Source organism: Xiphias gladius, chromosome 7 (genome assembly GCF_016859285.1).
Source record: "Xiphias gladius isolate SHS-SW01 ecotype Sanya breed wild chromosome 7, ASM1685928v1, whole genome shotgun sequence".
Classification (NCBI taxonomy): domain Eukaryota; kingdom Metazoa; phylum Chordata; class Actinopteri; order Istiophoriformes; family Xiphiidae; genus Xiphias; species Xiphias gladius.
This window is the reverse complement of record NC_053406.1, coordinates 27,909,503-27,929,996: the sequence shown is the minus strand read 5'-3', so window position 1 is coordinate 27,929,996 and position 20,494 is coordinate 27,909,503. Positions and strand designations below refer to the sequence as shown.

General features: G+C 44.8%; 1 protein-coding gene across 2 annotated transcripts in view; it reads right to left on the bottom strand.

Annotated features, from left to right (window-relative positions):
- Positions 1 to 13,562: 13,562 nt before the first annotated feature.
- Positions 13,563 to 20,494, bottom strand: part of plekhg2 (pleckstrin homology domain containing, family G (with RhoGef domain) member 2) — a 55,119-nt gene continuing 48,187 nt past the window's right edge. For both annotated transcript variants that reach the window (XM_040130387.1, XM_040130388.1), the window contains one exon: positions 13,563 to 18,901. In XM_040130387.1, coding sequence (XP_039986321.1) covers positions 16,210 to 18,901 — 2,692 coding nt within the window. In that variant the 3' untranslated portion in view covers positions 13,563 to 16,209. The remainder of the gene's footprint in view (positions 18,902 to 20,494) is intronic.

Here is a 20,494-nt window from a genome sequence, read left to right as displayed (position 1 = left end):
CGCCAACAAAAGGCGGTGAGAAAGAAGCCTGCTGGCGAGTAAACTTGTTTTGTAAACAATGCAGACTTAAAAAAATCAGCTCTGCAAGAGTTTTATGGGGAAGAAAATACTTCACACATTTGTTAGACCTCAAGGATGCACTGAATGTAACCAGAAACTCTGTTGTCTCCTCGTTAGCTAGAAAAATGGACCTGAAGGCTGAAACGTGCTTCTGCGGGCTGTGCATAGGAACTACCTGCACGGGGATCGTGCAGAGACATCTGCGTGGCTGTTTCTTTTGTACGTGCATGCAGAGACCTGAATGCATCCTCAGTGACGCATGACTCACGGGCATCCACAGATGTCAGTCTGCAGGCTAGTTGTCAGCCGTAAGACACCGAACGGCTTAAAAACCTACCTGTAAATGTAAATTCAGTCAGTCTAGATGTTTGTTTGCACATGGCTTCAAGACGACAGTTATTTATTACCTAGTCTTTATTTGTTATTTTGTGTCTCCATCCCACAGCTCTCTCAGCTGTCAATCAACATGTACACTGCCCACTCAGAGACTGGGAATCCGATGAATTGGAAAAGAGAAAGGGGGAATGACTAATAGTGATGTCAGCTGGGCTCTTTAGGTGTTCAAAAAAAAGGATAGCTGCTCGTGTTTCTTTACAACGATTATAAGACAAATCCAGGGAACAAACTCAGAACATTACTTATTTTCATGAAAACAATACATTTAGCTGATTAATGCCAGTAGCTGTGATATGATGGGCTCGTTTGATCAAACTCAAAACATTTCCAATTGCTCAAATCCATTTGGGACAAGTTTTCAACCTTTGTAACTTAAGTTATAGATCATTTAAACTGAGGTCTGTACATGTTGTCTGAATCCTTTCAGCACACAGGAGCCACCGCTCTGTTGGTGCAGTGACTGCAAATTACACATCCGTTCATGGTTGTGGAGTGCCGTTACAGAGGGATGTCTCTCTAGCAAAGGATCTTCGGTCAGAGAGCACATCAACCAGACAACAGACAACGTTTTGGACTTTTGGCAAGTAAATTTGGAAATGAGCAATACTGATCACCTGAGATGTTTATCATTTTAAAATTGGACTGGCTAAAAAGGAGAAGCTGCTACCTGAAGGTCTGTGCATTGTTCTTCTCTAATAAAAAACAGATAAACATTGGAAATTTGTTTGCATCAGAGCTTGTAAAATATGTATATTTTATCAACATGAGTCTAAAAAAAAACTCAAATTGGACCAAACCTGTTGCTCATAAACGAGCATGATTTAAAAACTGAGCTAGCCTGTCTGTTTTACAAGGAAATCAAGACAAAGAGGTGTGTTCTGGCACGTTGAGCCAAAGATTTACAGGTTACTCATACTCAAGTTTGCGAATCGCATCCAGGTGCTGTCTGTTTCTTCAAATGTGGATTTGTATCACAGGTGATCCTGCAGATGATCACACGGAGAACACTTCCATTTTCTTCTACTCTGTCTTTTAACTCTTCATCAACCTACACTAGAAAATGTGCACAAAGTCCCATCTTTCAACATTCAACTTATCCATCGTACTGCGAGCTGTAGTCATCACGAGCTTCCACCAACCAACAGATGTGCTGTTGTTTGCACGCTGAAAACCCCCATTTACACCCGTCCAGCTGCAAATGAAATACCGTGCTGATATGAAAAGTTCATAAAGAGGAAAAGAAAGAAGTCTCTTTCAAACGTCCTTCGGGGGAGCATTGTGCAGCGATGAACAGTACATTGTGTTCATCATCTGAAGAGTCGAAAGAAGATTGTCGAGGAAGCCTTCTGCGTTTTGCTCCTCGAGGAGTTTACACTGACGACACTCCGACTCCGTCTGTGGAGGAGAAGTGAGACAGAAATGGAGAGGAAAGAATAAAGATGTTACTGGTCGCACAAAGTTGGTTGACGCAGATGAGACCTAAAGAGCCGCCGGGGCAGAGTTGTTACCGTTGTCCAAACCTGAGCATGAAACCACAACCTTCCCAAACCCTCATAAACCCAGACACCGAGAATACGGTGTCACCCGCTGTCAGCTGTGACGCTGGAGTGACGCGGTTCTCTGTTCTAGGTCCTTTGCTCTTCAGCTCTTACATTAATGATCTGACCTGCGTGCGTCGGAGCTGATGTTCAAATGTATGCGGATACAGTAATATACATATGTACGTGGAAAAAAACGGTAAAGAGGTTGCTGTTAAACTCACACACATATTGGGAAGTGTCACAAAGTGGCTGGCGGATTCTCTTTTTGCTTCATATGTAACGAAACAGTCTGTACAAGTGGTCTCCGACTTGAAATACATTGGTGTCATCTTAGACTCGACTGGCAAAGCGTGAACAGATTCATATTTACCTGTAAATACCTGACATCCGATGTTGCTGAAATCTGTTTTCGTGCTATGACTCTTTCACATACAATATGCACAACATCTTAACGGATTAGCACCTCATCCACATGTGGTCTGAATTATTGCCATTTCAACCACTAATTGAATATCTGGCCGAGGGCCTGCAGTAGAATGTTTGGGTCACCCTGGAATATTTACAGTGATTTTGATCACTGTGTCTATTTTCCCTTTCCAAGTAAATAGTTTTAAACAGTTGAACTTTTCGCATTGTCTCTCTGCTGTCCCTCTAAACCTTGAGCGATAGAAACGGAGAGAACGCGAGTCATTCCTCCTGCCTACCACTTCGAACGGTTTGAGCTTACAAACAGTCTGAAGATACATTAAGATGAGTGTTTGGAGTTGAGGAATTTGGGGTGTTTTTGCTGTTACTACTGTGTCTCTGACTGTCTTGGATGTAGCTGCCTTTGCTGGTTGCTGAAAAGCAAAGATTGGACCTTCCACAACAACTCCTTGCTCCTAAATAGGTCAAATTATAGGCGCTGAGCGAATTATGAATTTAATTTATGCCCGTAAACGCCGTGGGCTACTGTATAAGATACTGATGTCATATCAAGTGCTCAGGTCACCATGTTATTGTTGAGATGCTGAGTTTCTAGCAGGTGAGTTAGGTTTCATTACCCCACCTGAGTGCACTGCCTCTGGACAAGGAATCGCAAAAGGATGGTTGGACCTCGTTCTAAAGGCCCAGCACGATGCAAACGTAAGGAAAATGTTGGATACGATGGACACAGCTCAACAATTTGTTTGTACGTTGATTTACATGAACAAACACCCTTAAATCACCACATATCTTAATATTTTAATGAATTTTAAGCGCTCATCCTTGATCACATTCAATAGCACACTTCCCGCACCCTCCCAGGTCCTGACCTGGTTGAACAAGGCTGCAAGTTTTCCAAGCTTTTTGGTCAGATTGAAGTCCCTTCCAGCGGAGGTTTCCCATTTCAGGATTTCATCAGCAAAGCATTTCAAGGTGAAGCTGGGGCAATTCTGCCGGAGCGAGAGAGAGAGAGAGAGAGAGAGAGAGACAGACATGGGTGACGGCAGCAAAACAACAACCTCAGTCTCACTACAAAACGTCTGTTCTTAAACAACCTTGGTATTTTGAAAAGTTGGCTACTTCCTTCCTAGAGTTGTTTTAAAGGGTCACTTCATCCAAAACAAACAAACAACGTGTCCCTTATCCCCAGCTGCCCCTAGCAATGCGTATGGTTTTGGTTTTATTTTTCGCAGGTAAAGTTTCTGCCTCAGTTCTATTGCCAAACCCCAGATTGTGCTGAGGGACATTTTCTATATTGAATGGCAGTGCTTCTACAACACCTCTGAATGGCTGCTACGGTACAGTTAAGGGGGATGCTCATGGTTATGGCAGATACGGTTGAAGTTAGGCACCTATGGGAGCTTTTAACACCTGGAGTTCGGTTCATTTTGTCTGAATAAAGAAAATAAAATGACACATTTACTGTACGTTATGGTTTCGGCTGTGCCTCTCCCTCATCCCTCGTGTCTCCTGTTTGTCCCCAGTTTGTCCCTGTGTGTTTGTCGCTCTGGTTTCCCTCCTGCTGTCAAACCCATTCCTAATCAAGTTCCCGTGTTCTGATGACTGACGCCAGGTCAGTTGGAACGTTAATTCTTCTTCTGTGCATATTTATGTTCCCTGGTGTCACAAAGATCTCATTAGGAATTAACTGTTTGTCAGCACTATTAGTTTTGTTAAGTATTATTAGCAGTAGTGCTCTTAGATACTAATATGGAGTAGTATTTGACTTAAAATTGACTCCATGTTATGAATAACGACAGGTAGATGCGGGATGAAAAAGAGGAGTCTTGTACAGCAACATTACAAGGGGGGGGGGGTTTGCTGTTGGATTGTTATGTCAAACACCTGGATGCAGTCAATGAGCTGTCATGGCAGAGCAGGACACAAGAGCGACACACCTTCAATTTAACTGATTTTGACAGACCAGGAAAAATCCCCACAGTCTCGTGCTGAAGCTCATAAATATTACCGTGGTTATCAAATGATCGCTTACACAAATCAATCATAAGATCAACAGTTCACGAGCAGCAGGTGGATTTATTTGTAGTTTATGTTAGAGGGAGTTTGTCTTCACGATTACAATCAAGAATATGTGGTTACATGTTCATTTAACATGGAAACGAACAACAGTCTCCCGTGTTAAAGCCCATAGGTTGTTGACCCATCCCTCGGCCCCATCCCCATCTCCTTGTCAGTACTGAAGGGTATCTGCACAGGCAGGGGGAACCCAAACACTGACTCACAAGTGATGAAGTGAGGTAACTTTTACTAAAAAAAAATAACAGTCTCTCAGGCCGACGGATGGAAAAACAGGCAAATGGGTGGAAGAGCAGGAAACAAGCAGGAACAGGCAACAGCGGAAGCAGACGAACCCCTGATTCCCAGCCTGTCTCCCATCAAGGGACCTCAGGCGGACAGACTGGGGGCTGGACAGAGGCAGTGCAAGAAACCTCAGGCAGATGGCCCATGGGCTGGAGAGCCGCTCAGCAGGAAAACTGTGGAGGACGGCCCGGAGGCCAGATAGACAGGCAGAGCCACTCCAGAGGCAGGGCAGACGGATGAAACTGGTCCATGCCAACATGGGCGTGGACAAAGGTAAGACCGCTCTGCTGGGTAGTGATGACGGAGCAGATTAGACGTCGGCCAACTCAGGAACAGACTAGATGATGGCTGACTCAGGAAGAGACAGGATGTCGAGGACAGCACACTTGGGGTCTGCCTGGGCGTCGATTGTGGAACTTGGCAAAGTTCACTCTGGGTCTCTCTCTGTCGCTCTCTGCTTGTTTTTTATATATATAAATATATAAATATATATATATTTATATATGTACACACACACACACACACACACACACATATATATATATATATATATATATATATATATATACACACACATATATATATACATATATACACACATATACATATATATATATACACATATATACATATATATATATATATACATATACACACATATATATATACATATACATATATACAGACATATATATATATATATATATATATATATATATATGTGTGTGTGTATGTGTGTGTGTGTGTGTATATGTGTATATATATACACATATATATTTGTAGTAAACAGACTGTGACACTGGAGGAGCAGATAGTTTGGCCTGGTGATGTGAACCAAGCCCCTGAACTCAGGCCAGATTAGTCCATGTCCTTAATGATACACTGATATGACGCAATACATTCCCTACTGTAGACATTTGCCTTTTCATGGCTAAATAAATATTTTTGCTTTCACCATTGTCTTTCTTCTCTGGCTTTCAACTCGTATCCTGTTTTAAATTTTGATGAGGTCTTGCATGGTGTTTAGATATTTATCAGTAATTTACTTACGTTATTAACATTTGTCCTTGTGTGTGTCTGTGTGTGTGTGTGTGTGTGTGTGTGTGTGGTGTGGGTGTAAAGTAGAACTCAGTTAAAGGGAGGAAGATAAGAAATGTAGACAGCAGAGTGAATAATGACTCAGGGCTGTGAGGAAGCTCATACCTGGAAGTCTCTGTCAGTGGGGGTTTTCAGTCTGCTGCCCGACAACTTCTGGGGGGAGAGAGACGATTAGCTCTGCATGTGCAGTCATGCTAAATACTTACAGTGGTATTACTGTTAGACAACCGACAGTCATTCTAGTAATGTCTAACAGGTATTACGGGTTTCACTACGAATGTGGATCTGTCCTGATAAACCTTCGGGCTCATTAATAAACTGCTCTTTCTTGATCGCATTTCACTGGTACCTTTAGCGCCCCCCACCAACACAGCCCCCTGCACTGTGTCAGCACAGGAATGCTTTTGGTCTGAACTCCCACGAGTCTGGGCTAAGCATAAGAGAAACATTTGAATAGTTCTGCAGCTCATGACTGGGCACCACAGCGGAGCACAACAGCAAGTTCATTAGTTAAAAGCACCGATGGAGCACAAAACAGCCAACAATCCGTCAACGTGGGTAAAGATTTGTGAGTGCGGAACGAGCTTTGAGCACAAAGTCCTGATGTGAAGTTTTTGACGGTCGGTTCAAAACCCGCCCAGCGGAGGATGTCAAATTCATACCGAGGCCTCTGACAGGATGAGGTGTAACGTTTCAATCCAAATGCGCACACACCCGACAGCAGTCTGGATATGAGTCTGTATTTTCAGTGGTGACTCTTGAACCAGCAGCTGCATGTTGGGTGTTCAGTAACACACACACATGCATGGCAAGGGCGTGGCAAGGGCCGTGCACCGCAAACAACGTGTGCGCCGGTGCACCCGACCGCCTTCCGCAAGCGCGTTTCGACCGGCAACACAGTCATCAACTGGTGGGTTCGCAGCAACGCACTATAGCGACATATCAGCTAGAGACCTTTTCATACATTCGGAGAGACACGATCCCCCATCAACCACCGCAGTCCACATCAGAGAAGGCCGGACCCTTTTAATGTCCTGGGTTTCGCCTCGGAGGCCACACTACCGGTAAAGTTTGTTGGGGCTGCATTCAGCCTGAAAGGAATACAAGCAGCCATTACTCGGGGCTAGAAGACACGATAGTACCGCATATGTTTTTAGGGTTTGCAATGGTTTCATCTGCATTTTCTATATTTTTCTGAGACGATTCTAGACTTCAACATCAGTCAAAGATGAGACAGTAAGCTACAGGGTTCTTTGTAGGTTATGATGCAGATACAACGTTATCTTTCAGGAAGCGTCAGGACTCTAGAGAGAAAACTTAAAATGCTCTTAATTAGGGTTGTAAAAAAACGTATATTTTTTGTTAGTCTACCATTATTATGGAAGGCACATCGAACCCCGCTTCGAAATCCAAACCTGCACCTTTGCCATCGACTAATCTGCTTTTTGAATACCTGAACGTGACCGGAACATGAACAGAATCAGCGCTGGTTAATGTTACTGTTACAGCTTCGTATGTCTCTCACTTTCTCTGTATCTATTGTGGTTTTTTTGAATCACTTTTGTCCACAGATCTCTCAGATGTCCGATTTCTCTCTTCCCGCCAGTGCAGCTTCAACAGCACGTGTGACGCAGCTGTCTGACAGAATCCAGCAGCGTTGCACCTCTCGCGTATCAAACGAACTTTCGAAACTTTTCCAATGATCACTTCCACAAGACGTAGAAAAAAAGCATTCTGCTCTCTGCATGCAACAATCCCACCACACCAGTATGAGGCTGGAGCTGTTTAAGACTTGGACTTGAAACTTCAGAAGCCGTACAGTGATCAGAATATGGCTGAAAGGTCTGTGCCCCTCTTGGGTTATTGCTGATGTTTTTTTTTCTCTCACCCTAAAATCCAAATCTTAAATAATATTCAAAACCTGCAGCTGCACCCTGAAAATAATATTTAAACAGGATTAGATGTGGAATTGTGAAATATTTCTCTGTGGCAGGGTCCAAGTGTTTTGCGGATAAGAGACTCATACCGAGGTGGGAGCGTCTTCTTTTAGGCGTTTGACCCTTCGGACGATGTCTCGAGAGCAGAGTCTGGAGGCCGGCTTTGAATTCAGGGGGAGCAGACAGACGAAACACAGAAACACAATCACGAGAGCTGGCCTCCCTCTCAGCATGGCACGGGCAGCAACAGCATCGTCTGTGTCACATTACGTCTCACCCTACAACGTCCTTGTGGAGGTAGACAGATTCGATTTCCAGGATTCAGCCTCAAAGTTCAGATCCCTCACAGCTGGGAGGTTTTGTATAAACAGAAATCCATGTTTGAAGTTCCTCACTCAGCTGCGCTCGGGCAACAAGCAAATTTTCCTGTAATCCTACAAGAGTGCTCTTTGAGAAAAACCTGCACGGTTTACAGCGAGCGCTTCTTCAGCTCCCAGTGACCGCTGGGGTTCCCTCGAGCAAGGCACCGGCTTCCAGACTGGGGCCGAAGGTTGTAAAGCAGCTGGACAGCAGCAAACAGCGATCGGTCAGCTTTTCTCCAGGACGTAAAGGCTTAAAGTTTTCACATCTTTTTAGTATGGAGGTGGCTCCGAAAAGGATGTAACGGAGGTCTCCAGTAATTCACATCAAACCTACAAGTGGATTCACACTCCTGTAGCCTGCTGCAGGACCAGATGTGAAAAAAGAAACCACCCAAAAATACATGAAGTTAAACTGGAAAAATAGCCAAAATCTGACAAGCATCCAATACCAAATTCCATAAAAGAAATGTCAGCTTATTTTGGTGTTTCAGAAAGTGAGTGGCTTCACGGGAAAAAAAGAAAAAAAAGACTGCAACGCCGATCAATGCTATACAATCCAGGAGAGCAGAAGAAGAAGAGTCTCAGCATGTGGGAGGGAAGGGCGGATGGATGGATGGACGGCATGGAGACAAGCTCTCCGCACAGCTTCTCAAAGCCTCACAGTCCTTTCTCCTCGTTCTCTGCTTTGTCACTTATCAATTTCTTTCTGTTTTCACTTTCTCACTCCTCCCATTTCTCCTCCTCGCTTGGCTCTGAGGATTAAACGCTCACTCATTTAGTTCCCACCTCTTTTTTCAAAGCTTTCTTTGCTTTCTTCCTCCTCCTTCCTTTAAAAAAAAATATTTTTTTAAAAATCACTCCTTTTGTTCCACACCTCTAGCAGCTCCACAAAGCAAGAGTTGAGAGCATCATTCATCACTTAACTAATCCAGGGATTTTGCATGTTTGTGTGCTACTGTCATCCTGAACAATCAGAGAAAACCCATAAATATTGTCGCTTTCTAAACACTGCTTGTGTATGTTTTGAAATTTAAGTTTATATCTTGCTAATGTTGAGTCCGTCCTTCAAAACATCAGGACTTCGTTTAGTGAAGTACCCAGGACGCAAAAAGTTAAATTCACATCTATTTATTAAAATACAGCAGAGTCTTAAAGACTGAGGTTGCTCACGGAGCTCTGGACCAGACTCTGCGTCCCTGACAAGCCTACAGCATCCACATCAGGTCACGGGGTCTGAGTGTCTATTCTCTCCCCGGTCCAGCAGGTATCAGGTTTAAACATAGTAAATAACATCGTCGGCAGGGTCATCTTCTTATTGGCTGAGGCCTCCGTCACTCCTCAGGTACGTGCCTCCCTCGTACGGACGTTTCACTCTGGACGTGATCGACTCTCCCCATTTAACGACTCATCTGTAGAGAAAAGACGAGACACTACACGGGACCCAAGGACGGTTTTTCAAATTGTCCTGCCGTTTCCATATAAGGGGTTTTTTTTCACAGATAGACAACCGTTTGTCTTTGGGTTCAGTACAAGCACCTGAGTTTAATAAGCACCATCAGCTGCTTTCTTTTGAGTCTCACAGTGGGATCATATCTAAAAACATGTAAAAATAACTCATGTGTCAAACCAGGACTTCAATTTCAGTTACTCACTAGATTTTTCAGTGCTGTAAGTGAGTGACTCACTTGGACCAGGAAATCTCACAGCCAGTGGATCTTTCTCAAGAGCGTAGCAAACAGCAACGAGCAACAGAAAATAATTGAGCGAGACAACAAAAAGTACATGACAGAACTGACCGAACAGGTTGACGCACACATTTTTATACCTTTTGATTTTAACAGTGGCAGGACTGGTTCGCATGTTCCCATGACAACCCCGTGTCCTGGAATCTACTTCCTACTTTCTAGCCGCGGCGGGGCTCGAGGGATCGCAGTGTTGCTCTGGACTTTTAGCAGTCCATCGCACAGAGGACAGTCACGTGACACTGTGCTGCTCCAACTGACGCACACCAACAGCTTGGACAGGGTCGTTTAGTAAAGACGAACAGGGAAGACTGTGTTTATACGGGAAAAAAAAACCCGTCTGGCTGGAGTATCAGTTAGAGGCGAACGGCCTCTAAAAGTCTCTTTCACCCGATGAGAAAAACACACGCCACGCACACCATCGCTGCTGTATTTATCGCGAGCTGGTGATAAGGGAATATTAGCAGGTCGGACCAGAGGAGTGTGGGAAAGTGAAAGTAATTGGCCTGTAAAGAAGCTGCTACACCAGAACACACACTTCATTTCAGTCCAAATGGCCATGGTGAACTTTATAAACCCGAAAGGTAATTTCAACCCAAACAGCAGCTGCTGTTTTGTCAGGGGCAGTCCACCTAAATTGTCCCCCCTACTGTAGTTTGGTGTCTGACCCGCAGGCAGCTTTGGTTTTATTTCTGACTCTGTGAGATTTCTGCCTCCGCCCCAGAAGACTGGGCCATGACGAGCCGTGACTAAGAATAGAGGAGGAAAACTGGAACATTAATCTGTGGATTCTCTCGAGAAACGTCTGGACAGCAAATGTATTGATATACTTCTGTGTTGCAAGAGCAAATATGTTTTCTGGAAAAATGAAGTAATACCATTCCGGTAACGTCATATTTAATATTTTTATTGAAATATGAAATATGTGGTTCATAGGGAACCTTTCTGTAAACCACTCACTACTGGTTGTGAGCGAGTGCACGGTTCTGTTTGCTGTTTCCGCGGCGCGTTCAGAGCTAAATGTTAACGACAGCACGCTAGCCTGCTCACAGTGACAATGCTGACACGCCGATGTCAGCTCCACATCGTGGTAAAATGTACAAAGGGCACAATAAGGAGATACAGCCCGTCGTTTTCCGTGTACTTTTTCATTATGGTAAGATGAAAAAGGGGTTTTGTGGTCATGTGTCGACAGGAAAACATGTTAGAATCACAAAAATGACAGAATCATTACTAAACAGGTACAGTTAAGAGATTAGAGGTTATTTGCATATTGGCTTTCTTGCCGTGAGGGATTTTCCCGCTCTCATGCCTGTACAGGAAATCCAAAGCCACAGCCAGCAGCTGGTTAGCATAGCTTAGCATAAAGACTAGAAACGAGGGGGAAACAGCGGGGGGACTGGCTCTCCCTCTGCTGGCTCCTTCTTCACATGCACAGCCGTCTCCAATAAGCTCAACAACCCGGCAGCACAAAGACCCCGGCTCTTCGCCCACTCATCGCCAGATTCTTCTGCCAGCCGCCGTGGTGGTCACGCTCTCAGCCACTCCCGGGTCTCGTATATGTGGCCTGGTCATTAGCGTTAATTCTGTAAATCTGATTGTTCCGGGCAATCACAGTGACAACAGAACAGGACAGCTGTCCTCCGCTCTCATGTACTTAGTCGACAACATCAGTGAAACGTGTAAGGAAGCAGATATGTCTCCTATGAACAATCTCTCCTGAAACACTCTCCCTAGCAAAAGCTTAATGTTGACTTGTAGCTCCAAACTGTTCACTACAGCACTAATAGCCAATGGTGCAGGTAGGTCACCCAGAGTGTACTGTGCATCAGACAGACAGACTCTCTGGATAATTCAACCTGCCGAACTCATGGCATTAGACGCCTATAGACGCCAGAAGTGGCTTGTTTCTGAATAAATAAAGAAAAGAGCAGTACAACACAAATTATGCATTTGTTAAATGTATTAGTTCACTGGGAAAACACACATTCATGAACACAATATACTTCTACAAACATTTCTAGGTGCTATACGAAAGCAACTGGACTTGCTGAGGCTCTTGAAGACGTTTCACCTTCCCCAGATGTAGACGGTCTGAGTCCTAACCTGAGGAGTTGGCTCTCCCGCGTTGTGCCACGTGCTCGTGAAGCGGATATGTTGTTTGTCTTCCTGCAGATGCAGTCTGGAGGACGGAAAGAAGCCATCTACATCAAGGACCCTAATGACCCACATGAGGGCCAGGTGGGTCAACGACTCACAAGTAACCCCAGTGACTCTCAAGGTGTTAACAAGCCCACAACAGGCTAAATACCTGCGACCCCCCCACCAGTCAGTTAGAACTGAAGAAAGCTTTTGGATGGGAGGTGAAATATCTTCAAGAACCTCAAACAAGTCCAGTTTCCTTTTTTTTTTTTCAGTCAATCTTTGGAAGGTTCTTTATCCTAGTCATCAGCAAAAATACACACCTCTGCAGTCATTAGTTCCCCGGTTCCTTGTGCCTGACGTCTCACGTGAGCGGTGTTTCCCAGCCTGGCAGCCGAGTGGATGAAGCGTCCTCCCACTGCTCAGCCACTCCTGCCATTGTCACAGCTGCTCCTGCAGCTGGTGCTCCACCGTCTCCCACTCTTTATAGAGACCTTTTGTCCCTATGCCAACATACTACCCTAGTGAAGCAGAGGCTTGCCAGCTGTTCCTCTTCCAGTGCCCCCTTGTGTCTGAGCTGCAATCAGCCACCTACTCCACAGATAAATCCTGTATATAATATGTCACGGGGTTGTTAATATTAAAAGCCTCTCAGTGGGCTTCAGCATTGTGGTTCAGCATTTGTAGTCCCTTTTCTTGCACCTCTCTCTCTACCCCTCTGTGTCAAGGTTCAGCCTCACAGAGCTGCTAGCATGGCTGTAAACCGTTGGTCTTGATGCGACACCACTGCTTATTGCTACCAAGCCCTTGTTGTTGAAATGTTTTCTACTTTTCCCCATAGGTGACCAATGAACTGAGAGTGGTAGAAATAAAATCTGGTGAAAGCAAAGGTCAGAGTCTACGTCAGTATATAACAAAACAATCTAAGACACATATCAGAAAGACCATATGACAAAATCTGACATATCTGATTTCAGAAAAAACAGGTAGGTCACAGTCAGACAGGTTTTTTTATGTTCCACTGAAAAAAAAGATGGTCACACACACGTCTGTCTGTCACATCCAGTTTTGTGGGTTTTTGTGGGTTATCTGCGCCAGAGGCAGGTAGCCGTGCAAAAGAGAAAGGCCAATCTCCTGCAAAGTGAGGTTCGTGGCTGTGTGACTCCCAGCTGTTCGGTCACAAAATGCGCCGAAGGTGAGCATCTCGTGGCGGGGCAGGGTTGTTAGTCATGGGTGGAGAGGATCATGTGGAAGACAGAGCAAATGACACACATGTAGAGAAGACATGGCATGCACTTGAGGCAAAATGCAGTCTAGAGAAAACAATCAATGAAAAGTGTTATTTCTCTTAACTCTTACTTTCCCAGCTCTGTCCACTGCAGTACGGATCAATACATGGCTGGACGCTACGAACGTACAGTTTAGCACAGTTCACCATCACAGTTAGTAAGGAAATAAAAAGCACTAGTCACTTTGTTTTGGTTTTACACCACACACCTTTATTTTTCGTACATCTCACAGATTGTATTAGGGTTACTGGATGAAGATTTAGTTAATATTTCCCTTTTCACCAGGTCCCAAAAACATTAAGTCATCTCCAGTTACCTGCGCCTTGCAGAAACCTCACATCTCCTCAAGTGATTTTCCTGTTTGACCTCCACACGTCTCGTGACAGTCCACAGTGTCAGTGTCACTGTCATTTCCTTTCAATGTTTAAGTGACATCTAGTGGCCGCGGTAATTACGACAGGAGCAACGGAGAACGCCACTCGACGTCGTTGCGGAGCCACAAAGCCTGTGCGGCGGAGGAGGTTGGGGGGGTCAATAAAACATTAGACTTTAACACAAAGACCACTGTTCATTCCCTGTTTCAAACAGACTGTCAACGTTGTTTCTTTTAACCACGATCCATCCATAGCCTTAACCACCTGTTTCTTATTGTAGCCATGACGACAAACACTCTGTAACCTTAACGTACTTATCTTTGAACCCAAACCGCGATCTTTCCCTAAACCTAACCAAACCTTCGCTATAGCATTGTCACAACATAAAAAGGTGAGTTATTTATTTCGAACAGTCATTTTTAACAGGTTATCTGCGGCATGTCTCCTGCTGCCATAGGGAAGCTAACTGAGGAAACGCTCCTATAGGGTCATAACAGAGGGTGATGACCAGTGACCTGTACGGTTGTTCAGGTTGAGGGACTTGTTTAACTGTCGGTGTGGAATATTGAAAAATAGGGGGAAATCAGATTTTTCAAATTCAGGTTTAATCTGGATTTAAAACAAACAAAACAAAAAAAAACATTTCCAGCTCCACATAGTTTAACTTTTTAACACACAGATTAATATCAGTAACCTATTTGGGTTTTCTCTGCATTTTTCTCTCCAGCTATTGTCAAGTATTTTCTCATTACAATCAGAAACTGAGTGTGTGGGGACATTAAATCTGGGTAAAGATGTTGTGTAACATGATCTGTTCTATTAAAGACTCTGGAACAAATGATTAAAAACCAAAAACAGTTGGCCTTGACGATAACGTATGTTAAAGTATATTAACCTTATGAAAGAGACAATACATGGCTGTGTGTTGCCGAAACCGCTGTGAGGTGAAACCTTTCATCCCTTCCATGCATCAAAAACCTGAGTCTGTTTTTAACACTTCATGATGCGTCATCAGTGTTCGGCTTGATACTGTGTTCAGGGAGCGTTTTCCACCCGGTTGGCTTTCTAATACAACTTTTGAAAACCAAGTTAAGCTCAAGATAAAAGGTTTCTGAAGAACACCGACAACAGGAGAAAGTGTAAAGTCAATGAACCATCTGAGTACATCAATACGGGAACGAACGCAGCGTCAAAAACACGCAGATATCGGCTTGGTCTGAAGTTACGGGAGAACCTACCAGACGCGTCGTTTCAAATAGACAGACGCACGTGCGCGCACACACACACATTCTCGCACACGCGCTCAAAGTATGCACCCAAGAGCTGAGGACACTGTGCAAAATATCGACATTACTTTAAGGATATTAAGTGCCAAAGAGAATAAGACTAACTTCATAAATAAACAATAAAATAAAAAGAATAATAAAAATGGTTAAAAAGATACATTAGATTAATAATAACCACAGTTATCACTAATCTTCAACACTGACCTCAAATAACCAGACACCGATGTTTGTTCAACAGAATATAAAAAAAAAATTACAGAAAAAACAAAGCAACAAACAATAATAATACATTAAGTATGCCTAACTATTAATGCGTACAGCCCTGGTTGGACACTGGACCTTCAACGTGTCTGTGTTTGCAGGATTTAAAAAAACAAAAATGAATGTACTCCATCTCATTAACTGTTACTGATTTAACCGGCGTTAATAAAAATGTCTAATATGAATAGTTCAATGTGAAAAAGTCATCAAATCCACAGAGAGAGTCCAGAGCTGTTCAGAAAGTGAACTGTCCAATGAACAGACTTCAGACTGGTTTCACGGTGTGACCAGCAATTCGATCCAGTTTGCCACATCTTCAGATTCATCACACCCAGCCGTGGACATTCAGGGTTTTGGCGCTCATCTCACAAGATCGAAGCCAAGTGATAAATTTCCATCGATGGCGACATATGTCTTTACTCTTTACAATACTAGGATCTTTAAAGCAGTTCCATTGGGATCCATTCAAAGTCATCAGCCCAGATTGTAAAACACAAGCCATGCGCAGGTAGAATTTCCATCCTTTAAAGATCTTCTGATTAATGTTCAGGTATAAAGCTTTTCCAGAAGAGTTAGTTTGATGTCTGACCCCAGATGCATCCCCTCACACTGTGTCTTAAAATCAGTGTCCATCAGATGTGAACTTATTCCCAGGTAAAAGTATTCCATGCTTCGCTATTTCCGAAGGATCATTTTAAACAAAGCAAATTTGTGGAGTTTTTGTTTTTTTGTTTTTTCTTTTTTTTCAGCTCAAGCAGAGGGGTTCATGGCTCAAGTCCAGCCAGGGAATATTTTGCGTCTCTGCAGTAAGGGGCAAATTCCCGAGTGCACATCTTTTCTAATGCCATTTCTATTTTCATCCCATTGTCTTTTGGTCCTTCTTTTTTCATAAGGCCATGAAACAAAGAGTTCTCTCTCTCTCTCTCTCTTTCTTTCAAAGCCTGTTACAATTCTGAGGAAGAGGGGAAGGAAGGTGTGAAAGTCCATTGATGCTTACTCTCCTCGCCATCTGCCCCTGTCCCGGTACTCCAGCTCCAGCTCCACTCTGCAGGGTTTGGGTCAGGCTAACTTGGGCAGTGCTCAAGGAGGTTATTCGGCCACTTCCAGCGATCTGGAGGTTGACTGTGGTGGCATAACTGGTCTTCTGGTTCCCTGGTTTGGTAGGCGAGGAATGGGCAAAAGGTAGAGGTGATGAGCCTGAGGGCAAGGGGGAGGGGGCAGGAGGTGTTTTGGTGGCGATTTGAACCTGAGGTTGTGGTTTGACTAGGGACGAGTAGTTTTGGTACTGGTAGGGGGCAGGTGGAGGGGAGGTCATGCCTGAGGAGGACAGGGCCAGGCATGAGGAGGAGAGGTTTTGTTCATGGAAGGGCCGGGCAATGTAGGCGCAGATGAGCTGGCTACGACAGTTACCCTCTTCTACCTCGGGTTCTCCCCATTCTGTCTGGCTGTCTGATGGAGCCGGAGAGGAGAGGAAGGACTGAGAGAGCGAGGAGAGAGGAGAAGGAGAGGAGGCAATGATAGTTGAAGTAGCACTCGTATCGAGGCTATCAGTTCCATTATTATATTTGGTCGAAAGCTCTCGCACATCTGGCCAGGGCACGCTGGTGAAATGCTGACCACCAAGGTTGCCCTTCCCTGGGGTAAGTCTGTTATGTGAGAGTGGGGACTGAAGCCCAGCTTGGGGGCTGAGGCAGGACGGAGAGCTGTTGTATGAGGACCATCCGCTCCTTGGACTGGTTGGACAGGACACCTGCTGGTCAAAGGACCCTCGACCACTTCCACTGAAACCAAGAGACCTACGGCTGCTCTCTGCCCAGGAGCGGCGCAGTCCGCTAGAGTTGCTCCGTGCCGGGCTAGGGGGCCTGTCTGCCAAGTTGGAGGAGAAAGACCTTCGCAGCGTTTGGGAGGTTATTTGGGCTGCAGGAGGACAGGGTCCAGAAAGAGAGGAAGCTATGGAACTATGCAGTGGGACTGCAGAAGGAGAAGAAGTGGGAAAAGAGGCATTTTCCAATGTTAATGAGCCTAAGGAGGAAGAAAAGGGAGACGAAGGAGAAGAGGAAGCAAATCTGGGGTTTCTAGGCTGAGGTGATGCAACATTATTTGTCCAAACATTCACCGACACACCAATGGGAGGTGGGGAGAGGATACGAGGGCTCAGACATGAGGACGATGGCACAAATGCTGAACTTGCTGTAGAGGCCCTGGGTAGCTCTAAAGTGAGGCCTAGTGGATTATGGGAACTAGCACATCCTGTCCGTGTGCTCCGAGGGTGGGGAGGTTTGTTTGCCATGGGGGAAGAGTAATTATGTTGAGGAGGTGGGGAGCAGAGGCGAGCAAACGAAGAAGGGGTTGGGGAGGGAGATGGGGACTGAACTCTTGAGCTGGGCTCGGATGCAGAAAAAGGCCGAGCTACACGGTTGTGTGAACCAGGCCAGAGTGGATCATTGGTTTGCTGCATTACTGAGGCATTAGTGCTACTATTAGCTGGTGACGTCCTCTGTGGACTTCCTGACCAATCCCCATTACTGACAGCACCATTAATGCTACAACTGCTGGTATTACATACATTGCTGATCGCTGTGGTTAAACCAGCTAAGCTAACGTGATTATTGTTGTTGTTTGCATTCTGCAGTGAGTCAGTTTTGGAGTGAATGAATGAAGGACAGGAGGAAGCAGAAGAAGACTGGGTAGGATGATGATGGGTCTGACTCCTCGATGGGGAAGGGTAGCGGTGCAAAAGAGAGGGAGGAAGCGACTGAGTGAGGGATAGAGAAGGGCAAGAGGACTGCAGAGAAGACGGTGGACACCTTGGGTGTTGGGACCCATCTTTAGTGCTCACTAGCCAGACAGAATCAGTTGTACTGGAACTTTGTTGACTGGGAGGGAGTTTAGGAGAAGGGGAACACTGTCGTAGATGAGACGAGGGCAAGGAAGGAGCAGAGGATGAGCTTTGATTTACTGAGTTTATGGACGGGGCTTGTTGCCGGGCAGTGTTCTTTTTTGCCATACTCTGACTGATAGACTGGCTGATACAGGAGGCAGCTAAGGATCTAGTGAATGCAGAGGAAGAAGCAATGGGGGAGGAGCGGAGGGAAGAGGACTGTGTAGGAGAGGAAGGAAGACCTGCTCTTACTGATGAAGACCTCCCTGAAGAAGAGGAGGAGGAGGGGATGAATCCAGTGGAAGGCGTAGGAGAGGAGGCAGGTGGGGATCTCATGGAGGAAACCCTGCCAGAAGAGGGAGTAGGGGATAAACAGGAAAGAGCCCCGGAGACAGTGTTTGGGGAGTTGAAGCCTTCAACAGATCCAGGTTTCGGAGAAGATGCTGGAACAACCCTGAATGGTGGTGAGCAAGGAGGCGCTCGGACAGAGGAGGAGGAAGGTGGGAGGGGAGAGGAGGTGGGACAGGTTATAACAGGAGAAGGAGAGCGGTGTCTGAGGCTGGGTCTGAAGGCTGAGGGGGCCAAGGTGAGTTCTGTGTCCTGGCTATGGGTGGCAATGGCTGGGTTGGGTCGCTCCACCAGGCTGGCTGTCTCCAAGGAGGGTCTGGAAGGTGGGCAGCTGTCTGAAGGCAGGCTAAAGATGGGCAGGCCGTCGGGGGATCCTGAGTCCTGCTGGTTTTGTTCCCTGGATTTGGTGGAGGAGAACGGAACAAAATGAGCCATACATTTGGTTCCCTCCTCTATTACAGATAGTATGTACGGTTCAGGCAAGCTTAGACTGGAATGAAATGACAAGGACAGAAAAATCATGCAGTTTTGTCCAAAAAAACCTAGGTTGTTTGATGAGGCCATTGCAACTGAGTGCAAAGTTTTTTGGCTGGACCGCAACAGCGGGGCAAGCCCTATAAACGTGAATATCCATGACTGACTGACTGACTGACTGAGTGATAAAGTTACACCATTGGTCAGCCGAGTACCACATGACTAAGTGTTGGAGTTTCACCAGTGGTCGTTGCTCTCTTAAAATGAACTTGTGCATACATTTTTTATTATGTCATCAGCGGGGCGTTTACAGAGATTTACAGACCTATCAGAACCCTTTAGCGGCTTTGCATCCCCAAAGGAACCTGGCGACAAATCTAGCGACTTTTTGGACAAACCTTAGCTACTTTCTGTAGAAGAGAGTTGCCAGTATCGCCCCGCGAGTGCAAGTGCGAGCTCTCCCTCCGCAGTTAGGGAAATATTAATTTAAAATAATTATTTTAAGCCGTTGTCTTTAACATATGTGTCTGGTGTTTTTGTCAGACCACGTCGCAGTTATAAAATCAGGACTTTCGCAGTGCAGAGCAGCAGCTTGGAAGTGACTGCAGGTTAAATGAGGGTTGCACATTGTTTTGAAAAGAGAGACATTGTTATAGTAAAATCTGGCTATCATCTGGACACACGTTGTGATACGCAGTGAAACTTCATTAAGCAAGTATGGTATGGTAGCAATTGCCATTGCTCTGCACCGGGTGCAATACACAGCATAACACAACAAATTTTTCATGCTCTAAACAGAGGGTTCCGGTTTATATTACTAGTGTCTCTGCTCGGGCAATTTGAGCTCAGAGGGGTGAATAACGGAAAAGGGAATGAGTATTACATTTTTGATTTCTGATGGTATCAGTTTAACGAACTTTGTAGACTTCTGAAATTTTCGTTTATCATTTCATACCTCCATTAATCCTTCATTTGCATTTTGTGAGAAGACATTTCTGATTTATTTGGAGTTGTTGTCAGTGCAGTGTTTAAAGGAAGCCATAGTAGGACGGTGAAAAGTTTCTGTTGTGTTTGTGATTTCTACCAGCCAATTTTCCAGTAACTTGGGAAAGCTTTAAACGTGCTTTCAGCGCACACAAATACAAACCATTGAAGGGTAACAAAAACACAGCCCAGTGATGTGACCGAAGGTCAACATCACTGGGCTGTGATGATTGTGATAAGCCAACTTATCACAATCTGATTTCCACAAATTGCTTACAGTACAGAACAGCCCTTGGGCCCATGCTTTAAACTTGACTCAGTTTAACCTTTTGGTTTTATTTATCACAAAACTAGCAAATAACGATCTGATTAAATGATTGTAGGTTTCTACATTTAACACTTTATCAAAAGATAAACATCCAGGGAAATAAAAAGGGACAAATTGCGGAGACAAAAGGGCAAATCAAGGGGCTAAACTTAATTTGGACGGCACAGTTCTTTATTTTAATGTTGGAATGATTATAATTATCTT